This window comes from Chenopodium quinoa, unplaced genomic scaffold, assembly GCF_001683475.1.
Source record: "Chenopodium quinoa cultivar QQ74 unplaced genomic scaffold, ASM168347v1, whole genome shotgun sequence".
In the NCBI taxonomy this organism is placed as follows: domain Eukaryota; kingdom Viridiplantae; phylum Streptophyta; class Magnoliopsida; order Caryophyllales; family Amaranthaceae; genus Chenopodium; species Chenopodium quinoa.
Genome location: NW_018744835.1, coordinates 1,350,191 through 1,374,330, shown reverse-complemented (window position 1 = coordinate 1,374,330; position 24,140 = coordinate 1,350,191). Strand labels below are relative to the sequence as shown.

Sequence of the window (24,140 nt, the reverse complement as noted above, 5' to 3'; positions counted from 1 at the left end):
CTAGTTACAATTTTTTGTACATCAGACTTATAAACTTGATTTTTCTCCTAATATTAACTTGTACTTCGTACTAATTTTAAATTAATTTTCGGAACAAAATCGAATACCCATTATTGAAAGCAAGGAATAGTTCTTTTTGATGGAATAGGTAGGGCCCATAGGCCCATAGTCATAAACCGCTAACAACGCAATTTGTATAACTACTGTCGGAAACTAGATTGACAAATTGAGCTAGGCAACAAACATACACAAGTACATTGCATCACCCAAGCTAATTAATCAAATTTCATTAGCCTTCAATCGAATAAAATTTTGCTAAATTTGATTTTAAAACAAACGTGCTTCCACTTTTAATATCGTCATCTTGACCTTCAACCCTTTACATTGGTTAGATCAAAGCGAAAATCACATTGGGTGACGTTCTTTTCCTTTGTTTAATTTGACCCAAAAATTTTATAAACCCCCCCAAAAAGTTTTTTCTTCATAAATTTTCAATCTTGCTAGAACCCAGAAACAAAAATGTTGAAAAATCAAGGTTATTTGGTCAATTGGGGTTGCTGATTTGACAAATTTGGTTGAGTAAATGTTACGCTCAGATCTCCATTGATGCTTCAACTCATATTTCCTCAAGTGGGTATTTCATATTTTTCTTTAATTTTCTAAGAAATTAATGATTTTATTTTTGGTGGCAAAATTTTTTAGGGTGTTTGATAATGGAGCATTTACAAGATCAGAGTAATAGTGAGCTGGATGGTGAACAAAAGAGGGATGTGGGTGGTATTACTTCAACGTCTTGTAGCTCAGTTTACCGTTTATTTGGGCGGCAGAAGCCGATGCATCAGATAATGGGAGGTGGGCAAGGTAAGAATTACATACTTTATCATTGCTGTTTTTTAGAAAGTCACAAAGGGCAATGATGTATACGTAGGGGTGGGACTTTTCAAACCGAACCGTGAAACCGCCCGTTACCGAACCGAACCATTACTGACCGATCCGTTTATAAACCGATAAATATAAATCGAAAATCGAACTGAACTGTTCAATATCAAACCGAAACCGAATTGAACCGCTCAATGTCAACCCGTTACGGACCGTAAACCGATAACAAACCAAACTGCGCAAATCCGAACCGAAACGAAACCGAACCGAATGGTTTATAAACCCGTTAATGACCCGAACCGTTTATAAGCCGAAACCGTTTAAACCGAAAAAAAAAACCGTTTAAACCGAACCATTTGTAACCCGCTAACCGTTTAAACCGACCCGTTTATGAACCGAAACCGTTTAAACCGACCCGTTAATGACTTAATGAGTTAATGCACATCAATATCTGACATCTCTATAGTTTATATGTATATTATATATATCTGTGAGTCTGTGACTGTATATCAATATATATAATAAACTAATAATAACTTAATAAGTAATAATACTAATAACTAATAAAGTAATGAAAATCTAACCATTGTTTTTCATGGGCATTCAATCTAACCGTTGTATATTTGACTATTCGTACATTAGTATTGCATAATGATTTCATCACCACTTTAATTAGTGATTTCGTGATTTCGTCCATTTAACTTATTAAGTTGTTTGAGTTAGTAATCTAAATATAGTAACAAACTAAATAACGAATCCATTTAATCTCGTGTAAGTTATAATTTATAAGAAATGCAATGTTTGGAAATGAAAATTGATTCAATACGATATTGTTAATGTATATGTAATTATAGATTAATTATTATGTATATCATATCGTACGAATGTACGGTTGGTATCATTATCATACTATCATAAGTATCATTGCCTTGTTGAATTATTGGTATGTACTACAATCGATAAACATATTTACATATCTGATTATTAAAACTTAAAAGTTTAAAACACTTGTTGATCAATCTAATTGAATACTTGTACATTCTTAATTATCGATTTATCGTATTATAAGTATCAACTCATTAAATGGTCATGACGCGATCTTTAAAACAATCATGAATTCATGACCCAAACCGCTTATAAACCGAACCGACATGATCCAAACCGTTCATAAACCGAACCAATTGAACTGTGTAAACCCTCTACTAAACCGGCCCATTTCAAACTGAACTGACATGATTCGCACCGTTTATAAAACGAACCGATATTGACCCGGGTAAATCCGCCCCTAAACCGACCCATTTCAAACCAAACCGGCTTGATCCAAACCGTTTGTAAACCGAACTGACATTGACCCGGGTAAACCCGCCCTTAAACCGACCCGTATCAAACCGAACCGACATAATCCGAATCGTTTATAAACCGACCCGCTTATGACCCAAACTGAATTTAAACCGCAAAGAAATAAACCGAAACCAAACCGAGCCGTGACTAACCCAAACCGAACCAAACCGACCCGCCAGCTAAACTAAACCGTTTTAATTCGAACCGCTCCAAACCGAAACCGACTCAAACCGAGGTCAAACCGAACCGCCAGACCGAAGTCCCACCCCTATGTATACGGGATTTGATTCTAGGTTGCGGAGTATGATCATTATTTTGTTTTTACTCGTGTTTGATTTAGTTTGTGTGTAGTGACTTATGTGTGTTTTTGCTGTTTACATATGTGATTCTTATTGAATTGCATTTTGAAGAAGGCTTTTGCTGAAGGGTTGCAAAGAGTGCTTTATCGTTTTTGAATTATGAAACTTTGGTTATTCTAGATAAGAGCATCAAAATTAAAACTTTCCTAGACTTAGAAACAGGTCCTTTTCAAGTTCGCATGTTGAAAAGCGTTCATAAAAAACCAGTATAAAGTTATAAACCAATGAATCCATCCACTATCTTGCTGTTGCAGAACTCGTGTAATCCATTTACTTGTCTTTTCCCTCAAGGACGGATATGTCGATTTCCTTAACACATTTACACCTATGTATATGCACCTTAGCGATTGGTGCTATGAATCTAAATCGTTCACCTTTTCAGTTTACTGTAAGATGTCTTGCCTTCTAGTGGGAGGTTAGGTGGTTTTGGAGAAGTGGTGGAAGGAACACCAAATAAGATAATCTAGACCTTTGCCCTTCTTAATATGGGGTGATAAATAACTGTATTGCTCCTTCATTTTACTTTGAAGACCGTTGGAGGACAAACTCTTCAGTCTCATGATACCATCCACATGTACCTGGGGACTAAGGAGGGGGGCCGGTCTAATAAGCGCGATTGAGGAGGGGGGGGGGTGGCCTAATATGCATCCATGCTACTTCAATAAGTGCGAGTAGGACGAAGCACTAGTAAGGCGAAACACTACAGGCCCATGATATGTACTAGTACCACTGTTATTTGTTGAATACAAATGAGTTTGGTGTGCTTTTTGTTTGTTCCGTGCTTTCTTGAGGTGTCAAGATTGTTGTGGTATGCACAAAATATGCCCATTGTTAAGCTTTGGGTTTAGGATGGAAATTTCTGGAGTTTGTGATCATTTTTTACCCTATGGTGATTCTTTGAGGAAAGCTCCTTTATACTTTACAACAGTCTCAAGCTTTGTAGTCCTACCAGACCCTTTTAATTGATTTGGAGACTTCTGACTTTTGACTTTAGGGCTGATACTTAGAAGTATTAGATTCTGTCGTCATTGAAGTTGCATTTGTTTGATTCATATTCCGTTCTCTGTGCTTAGCTGCTGATGTGATCTTGTGGAAGAAATGGCACTTGTCTTGTGGGGTCATTGTTGTTGCTACTGTTGCATGGCTATTGTTTGAGCAGTCTGGATTACCATTCCTATCAGTAAGCTCAGATGTTCTGCTCATCTTGATAGTTTTGCAGTTCCTTCGCTCAAATTATGCTGTTGTTACAAATAGGTCTGGCTTTCCCTTCACTTCTTTTTCATATTATTATTTTCTCGTCCACAGTCTCATAGTTTATCAGCTCTCCATGGGTTAGAAGCTTGACCATATAGGTTTTATCTGATTTCCTGCAGACAGTTGGAAGAACTGCCTGAACTAGAGTTGTCAGAAGATTTAGTTACCTCTGCTGCTGCATCTTTTCGTGTCAAAGTTAACTACTTTCTGTTGATGGCACATGATATCACACTTGGCAAGGACTTCAGACTGTTCTTTAAGGTATGATATCAATCTGTGAGAAGCTGAGAGCCTTAATTTTTAATGTATGAATACGTCTTGCAAGATTTTTTTTCCCCATGTTTGAAACCATGGGACGTGCTGGTCTTACCTGTTGAACTTTTCAAAATGTCCATTTGTCAAGTCTAATCAATTCAAATTACAAGGTTTATCTGCTGTACAAATTTCAGCAGAAGCAGTTGTTTTTCCTTACATATTGAATATATATTTTATACTATCTCAAATTTACACTGCTTTTTCGGATAGAAATTTGTTCTACTCCCTCCGATCCTATTTGTTCCATTTTCAATTAGGATGGCTCAAAAAGTTCTTCTCATTTTTTTTTATGTATGGTTAAAAATTTTCCATCAATTTCCCTTTTTTCTATTTGGTGAACGTGCCAATATTTATTACATTTTTCGCTTTTCCATACAAATTTTTAAAATTAATTATCACTAAACTGAATTTCCTCATTCCAATTTTAAATCATCATTCTCTTTTCCCAATTGCCACATTGATTACCCTTTTTTTGGTAAGTTGTGATTATTTCAGCCAACATTGTAGATTTGTTGTGCCTATTGTGTGCCATTTAAATCCCTTATTCCCTTACTATTCCTATTAATTACTACAAGTCATTTGTGTGTAAAGTTTCTCACCAAGATTCTTTCTTATTTCAGGTGGTGGCAGCGTTGTGGCTCTTTTCTGTTGTTGGTAGCTTATTTTCTTTCTTTACGCTTGCTTATGTAGGTATGGGGATCTATCCTTGCTTTTATATTACACTTTTAAATGTATTATATTTGATGCCTTGCATAGAAATTTCTACCTTGGCCAAGATTTTTTTCTATTTTGCTGCTGCTATTTTTAGAAAATTTTATGTTCTTAAATGATAAAAGTATGCAAAAAATTCAAGTATGTAAGCAACAAGTGATGCTTACATTTAAATGATTCTGATATGAAGAATTGGTGAAATTGGTTTGCAATTTGGATGCTACTAGATGTTTTAGTGGTTGGAGACTTTGCACATATAGTTTTTTTGCATAAGTTGCATCATTATACTTGTCTGTATTTATGAGTGCAATCGTGCTTGGATAGTCTGGTTGGTGATTGATGCATTCTTGTGATGTTAATTAGTTATTGTGCAAAGTATTTGGAGTTAGAGGGGAAGTTTATGTTAACCAAATTTGATCATTTTTGGTTGAGACTCGCGATACTGGATTTAAACTTTAAAGTTGACTTGGATTGATGATGTACAAAAGAAATGAAGTGCTTAGGGGCTCCGCGAGCACATGGCACTTGATGGACAAGAATGGTAGAGAAGGATTAATTTAGATGACTTCATGGAATGAATCTTGATTCATGTGATATAGTTATAGTTATTAGCGCTCGTTTTGCAAGGTAAAAGGAATCTGTTGTAAGAGAAAAGGTGTTAGAATCTTCATAGGGATTTGAGGCTCGTGAAGGCTCATGAACCCCTCAAGGACGGTAATTTATACTTTACATGAATGGTGTTTTATGAGGTGATGCTAATATGGGCAAGATTTTATTGCTTCATGAATGTTAATAGTTTTAGTTCGTTACCTTTTTTTTCTTATTCCAAAAACAATTTAATTACCTTGATGCTGTGGGAATGTAACTTGCTAGTAACTTCATCCAGATGCATACTACTGTCTAGCACTTCATAGAACCAAACAATGTATGATCCTGTTGTACTTTTGGTAAAGTGTTCTAGTGTATTGAAATTTGCTGTTTGTGTAACAAAGAAGCAAGATTTAATTACGGTTCAATTCCATGCTCTCAGGGATTAGATTATACCTTATCACTTTGGGCTTGCTTGGATTACTGGGTTACTGGTTTACATTGTAATATTAAGATAGGATAACTTTATCTGTTCAATAGCTGTCTATGCTTGTGCTACTTTTGGAGTCTGGATGGCATATTGTAGCTGTACTATAAAACTCTTTAACGTGTTCTGGTTTCTCATGATTTAAAGTTGCTGAAGATAGCTCAAGGATTTGTTAATTTTTTTTCCTGTTTGGTCCACTGGCTGTCTGTAAACGATGCTATGTAATCTGAGTCAGGGCAGCCATTACATTCTACCTATTCTCATTGCTGGAGAAAGGGGTTGGATTTTGTCAAGGAAAAAGTTGGGACCCGGCTGCTGCTGGGATATGACAAGTTCATGATCTATGCAGCCTTACCAACTAACTGGCTGAAGAGCGAAATTCCTTTGAGATGACTGATTTTGGTGAACTGGTAAGGGTGAAAAAATCCATTTTAGCGGGAGAGAATTGTTTGCTAGTGAGATCTAGGCATACTAGGGTAGTAGGGCAACATGACGAATCCCAACTTTGTGGGGCTACGTGTTGGCCGGGTCACCCATAGAATAAAAACTCGCCCGCTACATCGCGATGCGGCCGAGATGTAACGGATTTGAAGTCTGCCGTTACGAGATTTACCGTTTTGTAACGGAGTTTTAAAAAATCCCGCATTTTCGACCGATACGACCGTTACACAGCTGAAATGCCCGAAAAAAGCTTGAATATGTGAGTTGGTTGGAGTTTTGTGGCGGACTCCATTGTTGCTAGCGTGTAGCAAGTCGTAGCAACCGCATGAATGCATGATAGATAAATAGAGAGAGAATGAAGAAGAAAGTGAAAGGCTGAGGGCTGATAGAGTGATATGAACGAGGTAAATATGTGGTAAGTGGGACAACTGTTATTAATCAAATAAAGGTGGACAGTTGTGTGATGGTTTTCACTTTGGTTATATTTTAATATTTTTTTGACTTTTTGACTACTCAACCTCTTATTTACTTTTAATATTTTGATTTGAGAAAGATGGAGCTGTTATGGACTATAATTACTAGCGACATATATTAATTTTTTATGATAAGTTCAATTTAAATCTATTGGATAAGAAAATATCTATTTAAAATTTTAAACAAATTATCTAAAAATATTTTTTCTTTGATAGCTCTAAAAAAAAATTCTACCGCGATAATCGCAACCCGATCCGCGATGAACGCATTGGTTCTGTTACCGTTACACTGCGACCGTTCTCGCGATCGCGACCAATACCTCATTTTTGTTCTATGGGGTCACCCACCTTGTTGGGCCACACGCACACTCCACTTCACATTAGTATGATATTGTTCGCTTTGGGCCTAGCCCGCACGGATTTGTTTTTAAGGATCTTTCCAAATGACCTCATACTAATGGAGTGTGCTTCCACTTCTAAGGAAGTCATCCCTTTCTTATTTCTTCCATGTGGGACTTGGGATGAACAACCCAATAAACGTCCCCTCACACCAAGGACCTTATAACTCATGGCCTCCCCTCAAGCGAAACTATCTATTATCTTGCACCGCTGCTATCATCACGGAACACGCTGCCTAAACCATAACATCAAGAGGACTTTAGACGCAAGGCTGCAACACGACAAATCTCCTATCTTGTACCACCGCTACCACCACGGGACACGCCACTTTGACCATTATAATATCAGGTGGGCTTTCAACATCATAGATCTTCAATCGCGAGGTCGCATTGAGGGTCTCCCACACAACACTACCAAAGACTTGTACCCCACCATCGAGCCGCACCACTCTACATCCACATGGTCGGGCACCAAGTCACATTGGGTTACATGGCTGTCTCGCATACCTCTTGCGGAATAATCACTTGACCAAACAAAGCACAAGCACTATGATATGTTGAGGTAGCTACTTGTTTGTTCAAAGTCACACTAACCTAAGCAATATGATATGTTCTCGAAGACCAACACAACTCCAGCAATATCAATACATAAAACGCAGCAACATAAGACATATGAAAAAACATGAACAATCAAGCAAAGACACGATATATTTGTGGAAAACCTCTTCAAAGCGAAGAGTAAAAACCACGAGATGATTAGGGAGTCCACCTAAATTACTCTTATAGGCTTATTATAATAATGGAATGATACACGATCATAATTCCAAGTATTAAAAGTAGGTATTAAATTTACCCAATAACAACAATCATAAGGGCTAAACAATGGAGAAAGAAATTGAGAAATATCACCAGAAAAACAGGGTTCTATCCAGCAACTGAAACTCACATACTATAGCAGCAAATGACAATCACGCCATTGTCATTGAATGAGACCATGGATGAGTTCCAATCGAAGGTGATTTTACGGCTATGCAATGAGAAACGTGAATGAGACTGGTATTTGTAAACTCTCTGTTTTTCCTCTCTTTCTCTCAACTAATTTCCTTCCACCTATTTATTCCCTTTGCTGCAGCAATTTGTAATTCACTTAGACTTTGTAGCCACTCTTTTTCCATAACAAAAGACACTCCAAAGTCAACAATAGAAGCTTCTTTGAGAAGCTACAAAATACTTGGGCAAAAAACTATCTAATTGCCCCCAAAATTAATCATCAATATATGGGCTTCTCAACATGGGAAGGGGGACCCATAACCCAAGAAAGTGATATTCATCTCGATAAGACATCTACCTTTCATGCAAAGTCGAAACACATTGATGTGAGGTATCATTGGATATGGGATGTTCTTGATGTTAAGTGTCTTGAGCTTGAGAAAATCCATACCGATAACAATGGCTCCGACATGATGACGAAGGCATTACCAAGAGGTAAGTTTGAGACTTGTCAATCGATTGCCGGAATTACAACCACCTCGACGTAGTCGGGAGGGGGAGATTTGTTGGGTTATGGGTTTCTTCCTATGTAGAGAAGTTCATATATTTTGGTGATTAATTTTGGGGGCAACTACATAGTTTTTGGCCCAAGTATTTTGTAGCTTCTCAAAGAAGCTTCTTTTGTTGACTTTGGAGTGCCTTTTTCCGTGGAAAAGGAGTGGGCAACATCAATCACTACTTGCTGCAGTAGAGGGAGTAAACAGTTGGAAGCAAATTAGTTGAGAGAAAGAGTGGAATACAGAAATTTTACAAAGAGCAGTCCCATTCGCGTTTCTCACCGTGTAGCCCTAGAAATCACCTCCGATCGAAGCTCATCCGCGGTTTGATTTAGCTCAAATTTTGATAGCTTATTTGGGACATCTAAACCTTCATTTTCAACGGTGTGATTGTCATTTATTGCTACGGTTTGTGAGTTACAGCTACTGGAGAGAACCCTGTTTTTTGGTGATATTTCTCAATTTCTTCCTCCATTTTTTAGCTCTTATGATGATTTTTGTTGGGTAAATTGAGTGCCCACTTTTAAGACTTGGAATTGCTATTGTGGATCATTCTATTGTTATAATAAGAGAAATTTGGGTGTACTCCCTAATCGTCCCGTGGTTTTTATTCTTCTCTTAGGTTTTCCACGTAAATATCATCTGTCTTTGCTTGATTGTTCATGCTTATTCATATGCCTCATGTTGCCGCGTTTTATGTGTTGATATTGCTGGAATTGTGTCGATCTTTGAGGACATGTCATATTGCTTGGGTTATTATGATTTAGAACAAACTAGTAGCTAGAACGTGCTTGTGGTTTGTTTGGTCAGTTGATTATCCTGCAAGAGGTGTATTTACCTCAACGTCTAACGCTGGGCTCAACATTGCTTTAGTCGGGATAGCAATTATACGTTTTCACTATCAATAACCTTATTTTGGAAAACAGCTTGGTTTGGCTTTGCTATATCACTTAATCTAGCATACATTCCCACTTTATACAGTGCAGATGCTTTTTGTCTTGAAGAATTTAAAGGTAACTATGGAGTAATGAAGTATAAAAAGTTGCTCTGATATCTTATTTTATTGATAACAGAGATAGAGGGAAATTTAGCAACAGCAATATTCACTTTCTTTGGGCTTTTCTACTATGATGTAAAGTCTATTTCACGCTGGCTCAATTTTACAAGCCCAAAGGAATATTGGTCGTTAAGCCACTGGAAAGACATTAGTTTTTTGCAGCAGATATTCAATTTCGTCAACCAACTGATTTGGGTTACTGTTACCTGGTGCCTACATTAGGATGTGATGTGAATTGAGTCCCCATTCTTATAACTATCTTTATTGCTTTATTTAGGTACTCTTTTGGTTTTACCTTACTCTTAAAGTAGGGGTTTTACAAGTGAGTTTTTAAATAATGTTTTTATTATTGTCTTAATAGTTATTGTCTAAATAAAGCAATAAAGATAATTATAAGAATGAGCACTTGATTCACATCAGGATGCAATCCCCTTCTTAATTATCTATAGTGTCCCTCTTTGTATAAGGTTCCTTGACAAATTTTACCTGGAATACAGTGCAATGCCAATACAATTCCACAGATGCTGTTATCTTCCAAGAAGCTTTTAATTTCTGGCTATATTACTGATAATCCGCTTTTGTTTTCTACTAGTTCTTCCTTGACCATGCAACTGATACTTTAATCTCCCTGGTTGATATAAAATATTTTGTGCTTATTTAGGAAATTTTCCTTGCCTGCTGATTATTAAGCTGTACCTTTGTTGTCTTACTTGCTTTCAACATCTGCAAGCGTATTGACACTGGTTTTCTGGTTACAGTTTCCCCTAACCTTGTTTTGGATCTTATCTTGTTGTGCTTAACATGAGGGCATCTTGTAAAATGTATTTATTTAAAGCATAATCGACACATGTAGGGGAACAAAAAACAGGTGTTGGTATGTAATTACTAAGTTACCCTCAAAATCTGGAACCCCTTTCAGTTTTTCGACCTGTAGTTGCATAGGCCAACAAGGGCAACAACTACCTTTACCCACCACGTGTGGCCGAAGATCATGGTGTACCTTCGCCTGTTCTGGCCTTATCTCCCCTTTTCTATTTTCGGCTCTTGGTTATTATTTCTTTTGAATCCAGAGTCATGATATTCTGTGTTTGCTAAAATTTTGTTTTTATTATTATTATTTTTTTAGAATTTAAGGTTCTTTAATCTTTTCCTCTCGCATCGGACTCTTGGAGTATGTTTGGCACACTACTTGGATCTGTTGGGTGATATCACTTGCTTTAGAAATGCTCTGTTTTAGTGTTTTGTGAATTTTGTATTTCCTCTCACCTCTGAAATTTGTTGTTCACAGGCACTATAATTTTTGTTACAATTCCGGCTCTGTACAGCAGATATGAAGAGAAGATTGATAAATTTGCAGGCTTTGTACACCAAAGATTTTCAAGGCAATACAAAGTTGTCGATGAGGATATTGTTAGAAGACTCTCTCGAAGTACATCTAAGGACAAAGATGAATGATCTTTAGATCAATTTGTACAGGATATCAGTAGGCTTTTGTTAAAGTTCAGAACTAGACTTTGTTATATAGCTTTCATATCGCATTTGAAAAACTTGTTGCTAAGCATTACTCTGATTAACTTCTTTCATACAACAAAGTAAAAATGCACCACCTAGTTCTTTGATATGCACGTTTATACGATGCTGAGGCGAAGGGGCGAACCTTTTGCTTTGATACTATGCTTGAAGCATGAATGTGTATAATGCCTTATATTGTGTTTGTTGAAACCCAATGCCTCAAAGCAGTTACATTCTTACATACTAGTGATTTCATATAAAGAGAGCAGAAAGGGTGCAAGAAGAAATACAAGATAACACGATGATGAACCTATATTATTATTGGCTAACAAATTAAGCTCAACTTAGACTTTTCAACACCTGTTAATACATATTTCCTCTCAGCAGCTCAATGTCAACTTCGGAGTAACTCTGGCAGTACATACTTATCTAAGCACATATCTGAAGTCGAGAAGAATAGCCTTAATTTCCAACAAGCGCCTCTGCTTTCTCCAACCAGACATTGTATATGTCATCAGAGAACAGTATAAAATAAACCTGAAAAGAGATTAAGATCAATCTTGTTAGTTTGCACTTTGCAGTGCATATATTATTCAAAGTTCATTGTTGTCATCAGATTATAATGCAGCCATTGTAGCATAATGCCGCAGCAGCTAGCAGCAAGTCATGATATGAACTGTTTGTTATCTATAATTCTACCCAACTAACATCACACGGAAAATGGGTGGGAATTGGGGAATGGAACTTGTGAGTCGTGACTCCAAACTCCAGATATTGAAGCTAATTACCAATTACAAGAGCACAAGAGGGCAGGTTTGAGTAAAATCTGATAATTTATACAGGATAAGAATGTCAATGACTGGATAAGAATATATGATAGTTCCTTAGTAAATGAAAATGCCTGATGCCCCTGCTCCTGGATATTGTTGTCGTAACCGGGAAGAGAGAGAGAGAGAGCAATTTGACAAGATACTATAATAATGAAAGAAATATCAGACTTTGATAGAGCAATTTGGTACCTCCTTGAAGTCATTGGCGAATTCCTTAACTGTGGATATGGCAATATTGGCTGCTTCATCATAAGGATATCTGCAGAAGAGAAATTCCTTACCAAGTTAAAATATTAAAAAGAGTGACTTAACATCTCAGCAGCCTAATGATTCCTTAAAATATAAAAAATAAAATAAAAATTAAAAAAAAATTTAAAAATAAAAAAACAAACAATTTACGAACTATATACTCCACCCGTTGCAAAATGTAAGCCTACTTTGAAATTCATGGCACTCAGAGCATCCACATTGGTGGGAAAATAGGCTCCCCATTTGCCAAAAAAATGAAAATGGGGACTTCCCACCAATGTTACTCCTTTCCCATTTGATAAATATTTTTGGGGAGGTTAATTTGATGGGAAGCCTTCCAAAATTTCAGGTGGGCCCAATTTGCACACTTGGACACCAAAACACTTGGTGGGGGTATGGAAAGTAGGAGAGAGAAAAGGTGGTGAGGTATGGAAAAATAAGAGAGAGAAAGTAAATGGGGAGGTTAATGAATGTAGGTATGGAATTGTAAAATGAAAAGGGTATATGATAAAGTTAGTGGAAAGTGATGTGGACTAATGAGGTGAGGAGAGAGAAATTATGGGGAGCCCCATGAATGTTGATGCTATCAAGCTCTGATGTAAGCTAAATGTTTTTGGGCACAGCATGATTAAGCATCAGATGCTACAAAAAACATACTGTCATCCCATATCTAGAAACTTTCTTCAGCACTTACAAAAAATACAATGGATATTTTAATCAACTTATTCCTAAGAAAGAGCAAATTATGGAAGGATTATCAAATTCAACTTAGCAAACATACCTATAAACACCACAAGATATGGCAGGGAAGGCTATATATTGAATGTTGTTCTCTTTCGCAACAAGCAAACTATTTCTGCACGAGACACAAGTTATATGACTTAATAAGTAAGAAAAAGAAATGACCAATGGCACATATAGAAGCACAAAAGTTACTTGTAAGCATTCTTCAGCAAGGCCTCGGGATTTTTGTCAACATCATATATTGGACCAACAGTGTGAATTACATGAGCTGCAGGTAATCTGAAACCACTGCAAGATGATGTAAATTATGTTAGTAAATTACATAACTAGCACACAATTTACAAAACTATTTATGCACAACAGTGTGTACGAACAGGGGCACTTAAGACACTTAGACACTTACGGAGTGATCCTTGCTTCTCCAGTGGGACAGCGAACTCCAGGGCGAACTTCAGGTACTTTATAACATGCTTTTTTGAGTTCTGTACCAGCAGCTCTGTGTATGGCTAAACAAAGAAAATTAGCAGATACTTAAATCATATCCAAAAAAAATCAGCTCATCAAGTTATTCTACAGAAATGGTCAATGATTGATGTACCTCCGTCTACACCGCCTCCACCCAGCATTCTCTCATTCGCAGCATTGACCTATCAAATTATGGCCTCTTAAAAACAAAAGCCTATATTGACTCAAGGACTCAGGGTGAAATGTATGTGTGACACACAAGTCAATACACTGTGAAAAGACAGAGCGAGCCCACATCGACCTTTATTAAGTTTTAAGTAACAAGTAGTTATCAGCTTATCATGCATTTACAAGAGTGAATCCTAAACAAGAGGGACTATTTGTCAAGATAAATCCTAATGCATCACTTTCTAATCGACCAAGAAAAGCTATATCCAGCCTAAACACCAAAGTTTCTAAAGCATCTCTATTATCTGTGATTTTTGCGCATTATTGTTCTAAGCCATAACATGACTTTATAACAAGAGGGAAAAAAAAACGCACACACACACACAATACCTTGGATCTCATCTATGACAAATAACCAATTCACAGTGTGACAAAATCACAAAACCAAAACTACAACATGGCATGAACGAAATCACGCCTTTATTCATGTGGGGGTGGGCTATGGGCCATCCCACAAAATAAAATTGTCCTAACTGCATACTAGTACACAGACCGATCTGCATGTGACATGCGTCTCTTGCTCAAATTTTCCCAAGGATTATATATGTAACAATAATTTTTTTTACAACAATTTTGTATAGAATAAGAAATTAAAAAACTACCAACACATATTTTTTAAGATCTATAAATAGACATCCATATTGATATATTTTTCTACTTGTACATTTTTCTTTCCACTCTCCCACTTAATTATAATATTCTTATTTCCTTTATTGCTAATTGACTAAGGTTTTTTTGCCTTATATTTATATATAACGAAGTATTACGGTAGATATTGTCATTTTACATAATAATAAAGTGTTATTCATAGATTTAACAAATAAATGAATCTTAATCATCCTCGTTTTACAATAATTAAGGTTGTAGCAAGAAAGTTCACAAATAATTTGATCAATCTTTAACCTCTCATAATCTCATCCACATTTGGTGATTGGTGAGAGGGATTTCATTTCCTAAAAATCTAAATATTCCTATACAGAGAATTTTCCCACAACATTTTCATATATATAATCATGTCGCCCTTATTCCATTAATAAAGAGGAATATGAAGATGATAAAGATAAACAAAGGTTAGAAAATGCTCTTAAGACGCTCTTAAGACACTCTTATCTTAACAGCGAGAGCATCAAATCCAACACAACAACAAAATGATGCATCATTCAAGTAGAATTGGTATGTCAGGGAAAGATAAAGTTGAATTTCCTATTGCATAATGGTAGTATTGGCAAAAGAGATGTACTCAAAAACATTATGAGTAAGTTTGACATAAATAGGTGTAAGGATAAATGAAGAAGTAAAGGAAGATCGTAAACTATACATAAAAGGTTGCCATATACTCATATATTTGGACAAAGATTTTTCAATACATGCATATTTGAGAGATTATGATATTGATCTCCAAAAATAAAGATTGGAATTTGAACATGGTAGGAAAAGGAAGATGGAAAAACAAATTCAATAGGAGGAACACGTGTAGTTGGAAGAACAAAAGGTGAAGTAAGAATAAATGAAGGTCAAGTGGGATATGTTGTAAACTTTGCTAGTTAAGAATTCACTAACACCCCATGAAGAAAAATCAAGAAAGTAATCCAGTGAAAAAATAATAGCAATATTTGCTAGCTATAACAGCTTTACATACACTTTGATGTTCTTTCACATCATCCTCAACCAGTTGAGGGCTAGAGGAATTGACTTGACAACTACTTCCTTGGTAATTTGTTGGCAGATGCTTGGTCAAAAATTTGTGGGGAAGAATGATTATGGAATCTTGGTGACGGAATTTGTTGTGTAGGAAATTGTTAAGGTGAAATTTTAGAAAATTAGAATAATTTCTCTCGTCATTCACATAAACTCATATAATTGTAGATGTAATTGTTAAAGAAGAATTGAAGTTAACAAAATTTTGCTAGTTTCCTTAATCTTGATTATTATTAATATAAGGATAATTATAGTCCATTTTCTTTAGATAGAATAATAAAATAACTAAAAAATAATTAATATTTGCTGGTATAAAAGAAGACAAACTAATTAGCAAAGAATAAACTAAAAAATTACGAAGTACTATACATTGTTTTAGTTTTACCCACTATTCATTTTTGTCCATTCTTTATGTTCTAACAACTTTGTTTTAGTCTATTTGGGTATACTTCTTCACCGTTTTACCTCTTTTACCCTATAATACTTACACCTTCTTATCCTCTTTACTCGATTCAACTTTTTCTCACACTCACTCACCAATCATTTTATACTCTCTCTTACCTTATCTTATTTTGTCTTAGACTTACTCACATTTTTCAAAATTTTCTTAAACTACATATCTATAGAGTAAGAGAATATAAAAAAAAAAAAAGTAGTATAAGTAACTAAGGTAAGGAGAAGAAAACTAGTGAAACATGTAAAAATATATCAATATGGGTGTCTATTTATAGATCTCAAAACAATATAACCGTTGGTAATTTTTTTTTTTATTAAATTTCTAATTTTTTTTTACTAAACTGATGGAATATATATTTTGCATATAAAGTCAGTGGTAAAAGCTTAGCAATGGAAGTATGTCATGCCAAGATTAGTCTATATATCGCATCAAACAACATGTGTTCTTCACAACATTCACCAAAAATTATCGGTTTGGCTAGCAATTAGCTATACAAAAAAGAAAATCACTTAACAAGAAAACCGAGGCACAATTTAATTAAACTCATGATATATTTTGGTTTCAATTCATGGAATTCATGGATGAGAACTGTAATGCATTATTTTATTTTCCAAAAATTCATGTCATTCAATCAATCAATCAAAGCCTTAGTCTCATAAGTGGGGTCAGCTACATGAACCAAATTTGATTATTCCATGTAGTCATCCACAAAAATCTTCCTCCTCCATCCCTTACGATCCAATGCTTCATCCTCATGCAAATCTATATACTTCATATCCTTCCGAACTCCTTCCAACCAAGACATTTTCGATCTCCCTCTCCCTCGTTTAACCCCTCCATGGTCCTACTCTTCCACTCTTCGAACTGGTGCACCCTCGGATCTCCGTCTTACATGCCCAAACCAACGCAGACGATTTTCCCTTAGTTTGTCTGCAATACCTGTCACACCTACCTTCTTGCGAATAACCTCATTTCTGATTCTATGTCTTAGAGTGTTCCCGCACATCTACCTTAACATGCGCATTTATGTAACCTCCATCTTTTTAATGTGCTCCTTCTTAGAAACCCAACATTCTGTACCATAAAGCAATACTGGAAGTCCCTGTAAAATTTTCCCTTCAACTGTTAGGGAATACTTCGGTCACATAACACTCCCGTAGCCGCTCTCCATTTAAGCCACCCTAACTTAATCCTGTGGGCCACGTCTTGATCAATGTCACCATTTTTCTGGATGATTGACCCAAGATACTTAAAACACTCACTCATGATCAATTCTTTTCCATCCAAACTCACCACTTCATCACTTATCCCCCTCTGAATACCAAAGCGACATACCAAATATTCAGTCTGACTTCGACTTAGATTAAACCCTCTAGATTCCAACCTTTGCCTCCATTGCTCCAACTTGGCATTAACCCCATCTTTAGTTTCATCCACCAAAACGATATCATCCGAAAAAGACAGGTAAATATAGAGATGCGGGGAATCAATCCCCGTACTCTCGCATGCTAAGCGAGCGCCAAAATTCATGTCATGAGCTTTTAAAAAAAATCATAGATGAGGTAACACAGTGCATAGAATCCATGATTAGAGGTTGTATAGTCATTTCATATAAAGTAAACTCTTTTAGGAATTAGTTTACTTCGTATCACATTGCTTGCATTATATATTATAATGTATACATTACTTGTTAGTTGTTACTTTGTATGTATCATCCAAGCTCTAACTTGCTATACTTCATAATAAATTCAAAATTTACTACAAAATTATGCTTCGATAGATTTGTAATGCTCATCAAGTGCTTAATAATGTCCACTCATAGATTCAACTATACTATTCAAGGCTTAAAGGGCTTTGTATAGCAATTTCAAACTCGATCATACAACAGAATCATGCAACACAAAGATTAAATTAAGCAGATAAAAATACTGCAACAAATTGGGTTTCCTCCGTATAATCGCAATTCAATTAAGCAAAAACAACAAAAAAATTAATTATATAAATCCATAATCCATGATCAACAGTGCTAATTACAAAAAACACATTACTAATAAAAAATCGAGATGCAAACAAAAATGAAAAGCAAAAGCAAGGAGGAGAGAGAAAGAGAAGAGGACTAACAATGGCGTCAGAGGAGCCATCGACGGACCACTGAGTGATATCGCCCTGCTGAATTTTGAGACGACTAGAAGAAGACAAAGCGAACTCCCTTGAATTTCCTAAATTAGCAGCCGTCGACATAGCCGAAACCCTAATTTTGGAGAAAATGGCGGGAAAATTGGAAGGTTGATTGAAATTGGGGGTGAAAGGAGGAAGAGAGGAGGAAGAAGGAGTGCGAGTGAGAGAAGATGGGTGTGGAAGGAATTTGAGAAGTGATGCTGCTCTCATCTCATTTCTGTTTTGCGGGAGAGAACGATTGGATTGTGAATTTTGATACTCGACTTCTGACTTCTAGAGTCAACTCACTTCTACAAGTTTGAAGCACTAGTGTTTGTTAACACGGCTAGAGGTTAGAGGTGTCAATTCGAGTAATGGATTTGGTGAGGTCAGATCTATTTCAAACTTGAGTTATGCGGGTCAGGTTTTGACACATCTATAGGTGATTAGAGGTGTCAATTCGAGCGTTGGATTCGGTGAGGTCAGATCTATTTCAAACTTGAGTCATGCGGGTCAAGTTGTGACACATCTATAGGTGATCATAGGTCGAATTTGAATGCTACATGTTTACATGAGTAGTGATCGGTTTCTGACTGAGGAGTCATGCCAAGCCCAATTTTTGGGCTAAAATTTCTTAACAAGATTAATTAATATTAGTTGGGATTTTTGGGCACGAGGCTACATTTAAACCAATTGATCAAAAGTTGGGTTTGGGCTATATGCTATGTTTTATGTAAGGATTATGTCAATTGTATCAAGAACTCAACACCTGAAAAAAGAGAAGATTTAGAGCATGTGAAAAAGGTTTTGTAAGCCAAGCGTGAATATGATTTGCAAAGCCTAACTTAAATTTGCAAATTTGGACCTAAATTTTTCAACCAAAATTTGATTCGATCTAAAGTTTGATCAAGTAATTTTCTAAAATGTGACCAAGCACAACCACAAGTGTACATGCACGTTGTGTTGAGTCATATTGTGTGTACATGCTTAGCCCTTCACTTATTAATGTCATGCTTTGTCATGATGTATAAAATTATATCATACTTATTTCGCTCAGAAAGTTTTACTTAAGATAACGAATTGGTAATGTGCCGAATTGTTATATCTATGTATTTGGATTCTTAGCCCTTCCCTAGTTAACTCTAGTTTGACTTTGTTAAACTATTTTCGTTATTGTTAATTGTCAATTATAAATATCGTTTGACTTTAATTATGATGAAATATAGGGTCCTTTAAAATTTCTTTTAAAAAAAATTAAATTATGTTAGTACTAGTAATTTTCAAAATAAAAAACAAAAAAAAAAAGTAACTTTCAAAAAATTAATAAGTTTGTGTAAAAAAAATAATAATAAGTGGGTGTCACCAATAGTGAATAGCCCATTTACAAGCCCATTAGCTGTTCATCAAATGCACCATCGGTCCATCATCACCCCTGAGGCCCTGATCCACAACCATATTAATTTTTTTATCCAAACGTTTGAGCATCGAAACTTTTGTCTCTTTTTGCATATTGTCTCATTTGTCTCAACCCACTAATATAAACGAGTAGGTGTTAAATTTGTTCTGAACTCAATTCGATATAAATTGATTTAAAATTTGGTGTGTTATTGAATCTAATCTATAATACTCATAAGTCGTAACTCAACTCGTTAATCCACTGTTTTCAAGTGGTTGTCAAAAATTGACAAACTCGAAATAATTTAATACGTACAGAATAACAAAATAAAATGATTCAGAATTTAATCTCCATAGACACAATTATTTAACATGACTCAAATCTGAATTAGCTCAATCAAAATTAACTTACGACCTAAATTTAAAAACGGAGGGAGTATCTACGGAACAAAAACAAGAGGTGGTGGAAATGACATAACATATTGTGGGGACAAAAACAAGGGGCTGGGAAGTGGGAACTGCATAGCACAAAACAAACAAGAAAGAAAAACAAAGAGGAAGAATCACGAGGAAAGGTGACCTACATCTATTGGGATGCTAACCCCTAAAGGGTAAGGCACATGGGGATTGTTTGGGTCACATTTAATTTACCTTCACCTCTCTATTCTCTACTCTCTATTTCTTTAGTGGGCCCTTTTTACCCTGCTATTTTGCCGTTCAACCATCCAAACACCCAAACGTCGTCTTCTTCTTGTACTACCACATTTCCATGTTTTGAAGTTCCTTTAACTAGGGTACTACCACGCAAATAGCAAGCTACCCCTGTTTTTGTAGGACACCTCCATTTTCATACAACTTCAGGGAACATTTTGTTATTTATTTATTTATTTATTTTTTTTATAATAATAATATTAATACTAAAAAGATTAAATAATTTTTTGAATAGTAAAAAAACACTAGGTAAAAATATATTAAAAGGAAATTATAAGGTTCTTAGACTGTGATTATTAGGATATAAAGACGAATACGTCATTTCATTAATTAGGTCATGTTTGATTTATTATAAATATAAGCGCCAAAGCCCTAATCAAGGTGAGTTGCATTAGTCTAAAAACTCACACATGGTATCAGAGCTCTAGGTTCTTTTATTTCAACACTCATAATGATGTTATATTTAATTCTAATGGTTGCATATAAACATTAGACACATTTTTTAGTGATATAAATTTGAGAATTGATATAATTATTATTTAATTATTCTCAGTTTTTCAGACTGTATGTAACATTTTTCTTATTTTATTAAGATGTCCTTTAATTTTAGCATTGTATTATTTAACCTACTTGAATTGAGATATCATACAAAACCTTAATCATCCTTACATTACTATGTATTCATCTTTTTATATGCTCGCTTAACTTATTTTTGTTTTCCTAATCTTCATACGTACAATAAATAAATAAGAAAGAAAATGGAGCCATTATTTTCATAGAAAATACAAGGTTACCACCTTGATAAACAACTTTTGTTTATTAAATGACAAAACTGTAAATAAACCATCAACTTTATAGTAAATATGGGACCCACAGTTGTTGATATAATTACGAAAATGTCATGTTGACTGGACATTTTTATTGATTTATTTACGATTTTGACACTTGATAAACGAATTTTGCTTATCAAGGTGATAAATTGAGGCTCCCTGGCATTTTCTATGAGCCATAATTATGGAACAACTTTTTTTTTTTTTTTTTTTATGAAATTAATTATGGAACAACATTAAAGTCAATTACAATGTGTTGATAGGGGACATATATCTAAGGTATTGTGTGGAGATATATATAGGGTCTGAATTCTGAATTCTTGATACTAGTTGTACTAGTTAGTATCTTTACCTGAATTTATATCCACCAAAAATTATACTCCGTAAGAAAGTAAAAAAGAAAAATAGGACAAGTATTTCTTCCTCGTGTTTATATGTCCCTCCTTTTTTCATGAAAAGAAAACTTTCACTATCTTTGCCAATAAATTTACATTTAATCTGGGTCAAAGAGGTTAATGGATGCGAGCATTACTTCTGCCATTAACTCTTTGAGCTATATTAAAGGAATTTATGAATCTATTTATGCACATGTAATGTAATTATGTAACTAATGTGTTGTACGTACAATATTTTATGGATATAATTGATACAAGTACGAGAATATGACACCATAAAAATTAAATATGTGACAAAATTTTGTTACAATACGTGCAGCTAGAGGTGTCAATTCAGATAATCAGATGGAGTTTGGGTTGGGTCTATTCATGTCGAGTCTGTTCGGATCGGATATGTTCAGGTTAAAATTATTCTATTAACTCGGATCGGGTCGGGTCAAATTCGGGTCATGGCTTATCGAGTCCGGGTCGGATATGGGTCTGGTCAACTCGAGATCGGTTCATGTTCGGTTCGAAAAAGTTCGAATCGGGTTCAAAACGGATTTGACCGGGTTAATTTCGGGTCGGATGAATTTGGGTCGATTTCGGTTCGGATGATTTTGGTTCGGTCAAGTTCGATTTGATTAGGATAAGGTTTATTCCGTATTTGGTCAATTCAGATTCAAATCATTTCCGTGTTTGTCTAGATTTTGGTCAAGTTGACCAAATTCAATATCCAAATAAGGTCATTTTTAAACTAGAGTAATTATTGAATTTTTACCTTATTATTGGGTCGATATCAAGTCATTCATGTGTCATTTCTCATATTGCATGGTTAATTATTACGAAATGTGAAAAATTAGTTTTCTCATTCAATCAATTCTTGTGTAATATTTATCTTGAATAATTATTGATGACTTATCATACCTACGTACAGAAATGAGACGATTAGTAATGAACTTGATAGACTGATAGATTGATAGATAATAGTCACATATGGTAATATATAAAAAAGAATGTCCACTTTTTAAGGCACTACTCTTTAATGGTTTAATTTCATAAGGCTACAAGAACCTATTAGTTTGCTTTACTACTAATTCAATTTGTAAAAGATACTTGTTAGAGTTTTAGACTTTCTAACTTATTAATAATTAGTAAATTTGTAAATATATAGTAGTATAAGAACTTGAAAAAAAAGGTCAATAATAGGTTAAGTTTAAAATTATGGCTGGGTTAAAATCGGGTCGGATTAATATCAGTTCGGGTTAAAACATATTGGATTAAATCGGTTATTTGTCGGGCCATTTTCGGATCGGGTTGAGTTCAAGTCGGGTCATATCGGGTTCGGTTTGAGTTCAAGTCGAGTCAAATCAGTGTCGGGTTAAATTCAGATCGGGTTAAATTCGGATTCGGATTAAGTTCAGGTCGTTTACAAATCGGATTTGGGTCCTGAATTTTTCGAGTCAAATCGGATCGGTTACAGTTTGAAACAGATAATTTTTTTCGGATCGGTTCGATTTTAACACCTTTACATGCCGCGAGTAGAGAGAAACCTTAAACATCATACAATAATAGTCATAAAATCTATATTAATCAATTAATAATAAAAATTAAGTTCCAAACTGTGAGTTATGCCAAAGACCTTAACCCACGATACAACATGAGTAGGGTGTTGTTTGCCGTCCGATATGAAAACCACACCAAATCGGTTTACATTTTTTTTCAAATGCACCATATTGAAATTATAACCAAATCGTACCTCAAAATGTGATTTAGACACATTTTTTTTAAATAACAAATATCTTTTTTAAAAAAAAATTATTTATTTTGTGACTATTAATTCATAATTTAAATATTTAACACTTATTTTTTTTTAACCTTTAATTAACTAAAAGTCAAATAATACATAATGAGATATATCGTATAATATATTTTAGGAAGATATTTATTTCCTAATATTATCTTTTGTATTCTAGTTAACTTCCTAATATTTTAGGATATCTTTTGATTCTAGGTTAGGAAGATTGTAACTAGTATATATTTTGTGATATGATTAATGAGAAGCTAAGCCATTCAATTATATTTTCTCTCTAATTTGTCATGATATCAAGAGCAGGTTAATTTTTTTTCTCCATAAACAATCATGGCTGGCGATGATACACCACTGCCACCACCAAAAATCAAACCCAATTCCCCTTATTACCTTGGTCCCCAAGATCGACCCGGGAACTTTATCACACCAACTCGTCTAAAAGGCGACAACTACGAAGAATGGGCAGCCGATATTCAAACCGCCCTTGAGGCTAGACGAAAATTCGATTTCTTAGACGGCACTATCACGGCGCCACAACCCCCATGTACAAAGTAGTGTCAACGAACTTACCATTCAAATGATTTTCGGGAATATTTGCATTACCCAAAAATCCAGCAAGAGCTTTCCATTGTTCGGTGGAGAAGATCTGCCCCGAACAAGAAGATGGAGGGTCTGCCAGAGCTGCGTTGGCATGAGCCCCTTCCCCCCCCCCCCCCCCCGGCTATTGCGTAGGTTCCACCCTTCGGGATAACCTGTAATTTCATAGCACTTAGCGGGATCGTGACCTTTCTTCTGACAGTGCGGGCATGGGGATTTGAACCAGCAAT

General features: G+C 35.3%; 2 protein-coding genes across 4 annotated transcripts; one reads left to right on the top strand and one right to left on the bottom strand.

The window, feature by feature from the left end:
- The first annotated feature begins 212 nt into the window (after positions 1–212).
- LOC110704468 (reticulon-like protein B16) lies at positions 213–11,469 on the top strand. 3 transcript variants are annotated; one of them, XM_021882254.1, is made up of 6 exons: positions 213–574; positions 703–861; positions 3,653–3,833; positions 3,953–4,094; positions 4,769–4,838; positions 11,139–11,469. In XM_021882254.1, exons 2-6 carry the CDS (start codon positions 714–716, stop codon positions 11,303–11,305), a joined length of 708 nt encoding a protein of 235 aa, XP_021737946.1. In that variant the 5' UTR covers positions 213–574; positions 703–713; the 3' UTR covers positions 11,306–11,469. The 3 variants fall into 3 exon arrangements, with proteins under 3 accessions (XP_021737946.1, XP_021737945.1, XP_021737944.1); XM_021882253.1 differs by having other exon boundaries at positions 213–579; XM_021882252.1 differs by having other exon boundaries at positions 213–630.
- Positions 11,470–11,527: 58 nt separating this feature from the next.
- LOC110704467 (macro domain-containing protein VPA0103-like) lies at positions 11,528–18,495 on the bottom strand. The gene is made up of 7 exons (XM_021882251.1): positions 18,155–18,495; positions 13,784–13,832; positions 13,589–13,691; positions 13,378–13,473; positions 13,223–13,297; positions 12,382–12,451; positions 11,528–11,899 (listed from the first exon to the last, which is right to left on the bottom strand). Exons 1-7 carry the CDS (start codon positions 18,419–18,421, stop codon positions 11,825–11,827), a joined length of 735 nt encoding a protein of 244 aa, XP_021737943.1. The 5' UTR covers positions 18,422–18,495; the 3' UTR covers positions 11,528–11,824.
- Between the last annotated feature and the right edge of the window lie 5,645 nt (positions 18,496–24,140).

What these genes read in the sequence shown, in the direction of transcription:
- LOC110704467 (XM_021882251.1), bottom strand. Translation starts at nt 18,421, where the DNA reads ATGAGAGCAGCATCACTTCTCAAATTCCTTCCACACCCATCTTCTCTC. An exon ending in ATGGCTCCTCTGACGCCATT is followed by an intron (nt 13,833 to 18,154) that starts GTTAGTCCTCTT and finishes ATAATTTGATAG; the next exon opens with GTCAATGCTGCGAATGAGAG. An exon ending in TCGCCAATGACTTCAAGGAG is followed by an intron (nt 11,900 to 12,381) that starts GTACCAAATTGC and finishes ATCTCTTTTCAG; the next exon opens with GTTTATTTTATACTGTTCTC.
- LOC110704468 (XM_021882254.1), top strand. Translation starts at nt 714, where the DNA reads ATGGAGCATTTACAAGATCAGAGTAATAGTGAGCTGGATGGTGAACAA. An exon ending in GATAATGGGAGGTGGGCAAG is followed by an intron (nt 862 to 3,652) that starts GTAAGAATTACA and finishes CTCTGTGCTTAG; the next exon opens with CTGCTGATGTGATCTTGTGG. An exon ending in CTTTACGCTTGCTTATGTAG is followed by an intron (nt 4,839 to 11,138) that starts GTATGGGGATCT and finishes TGTTGTTCACAG; the next exon opens with GCACTATAATTTTTGTTACA.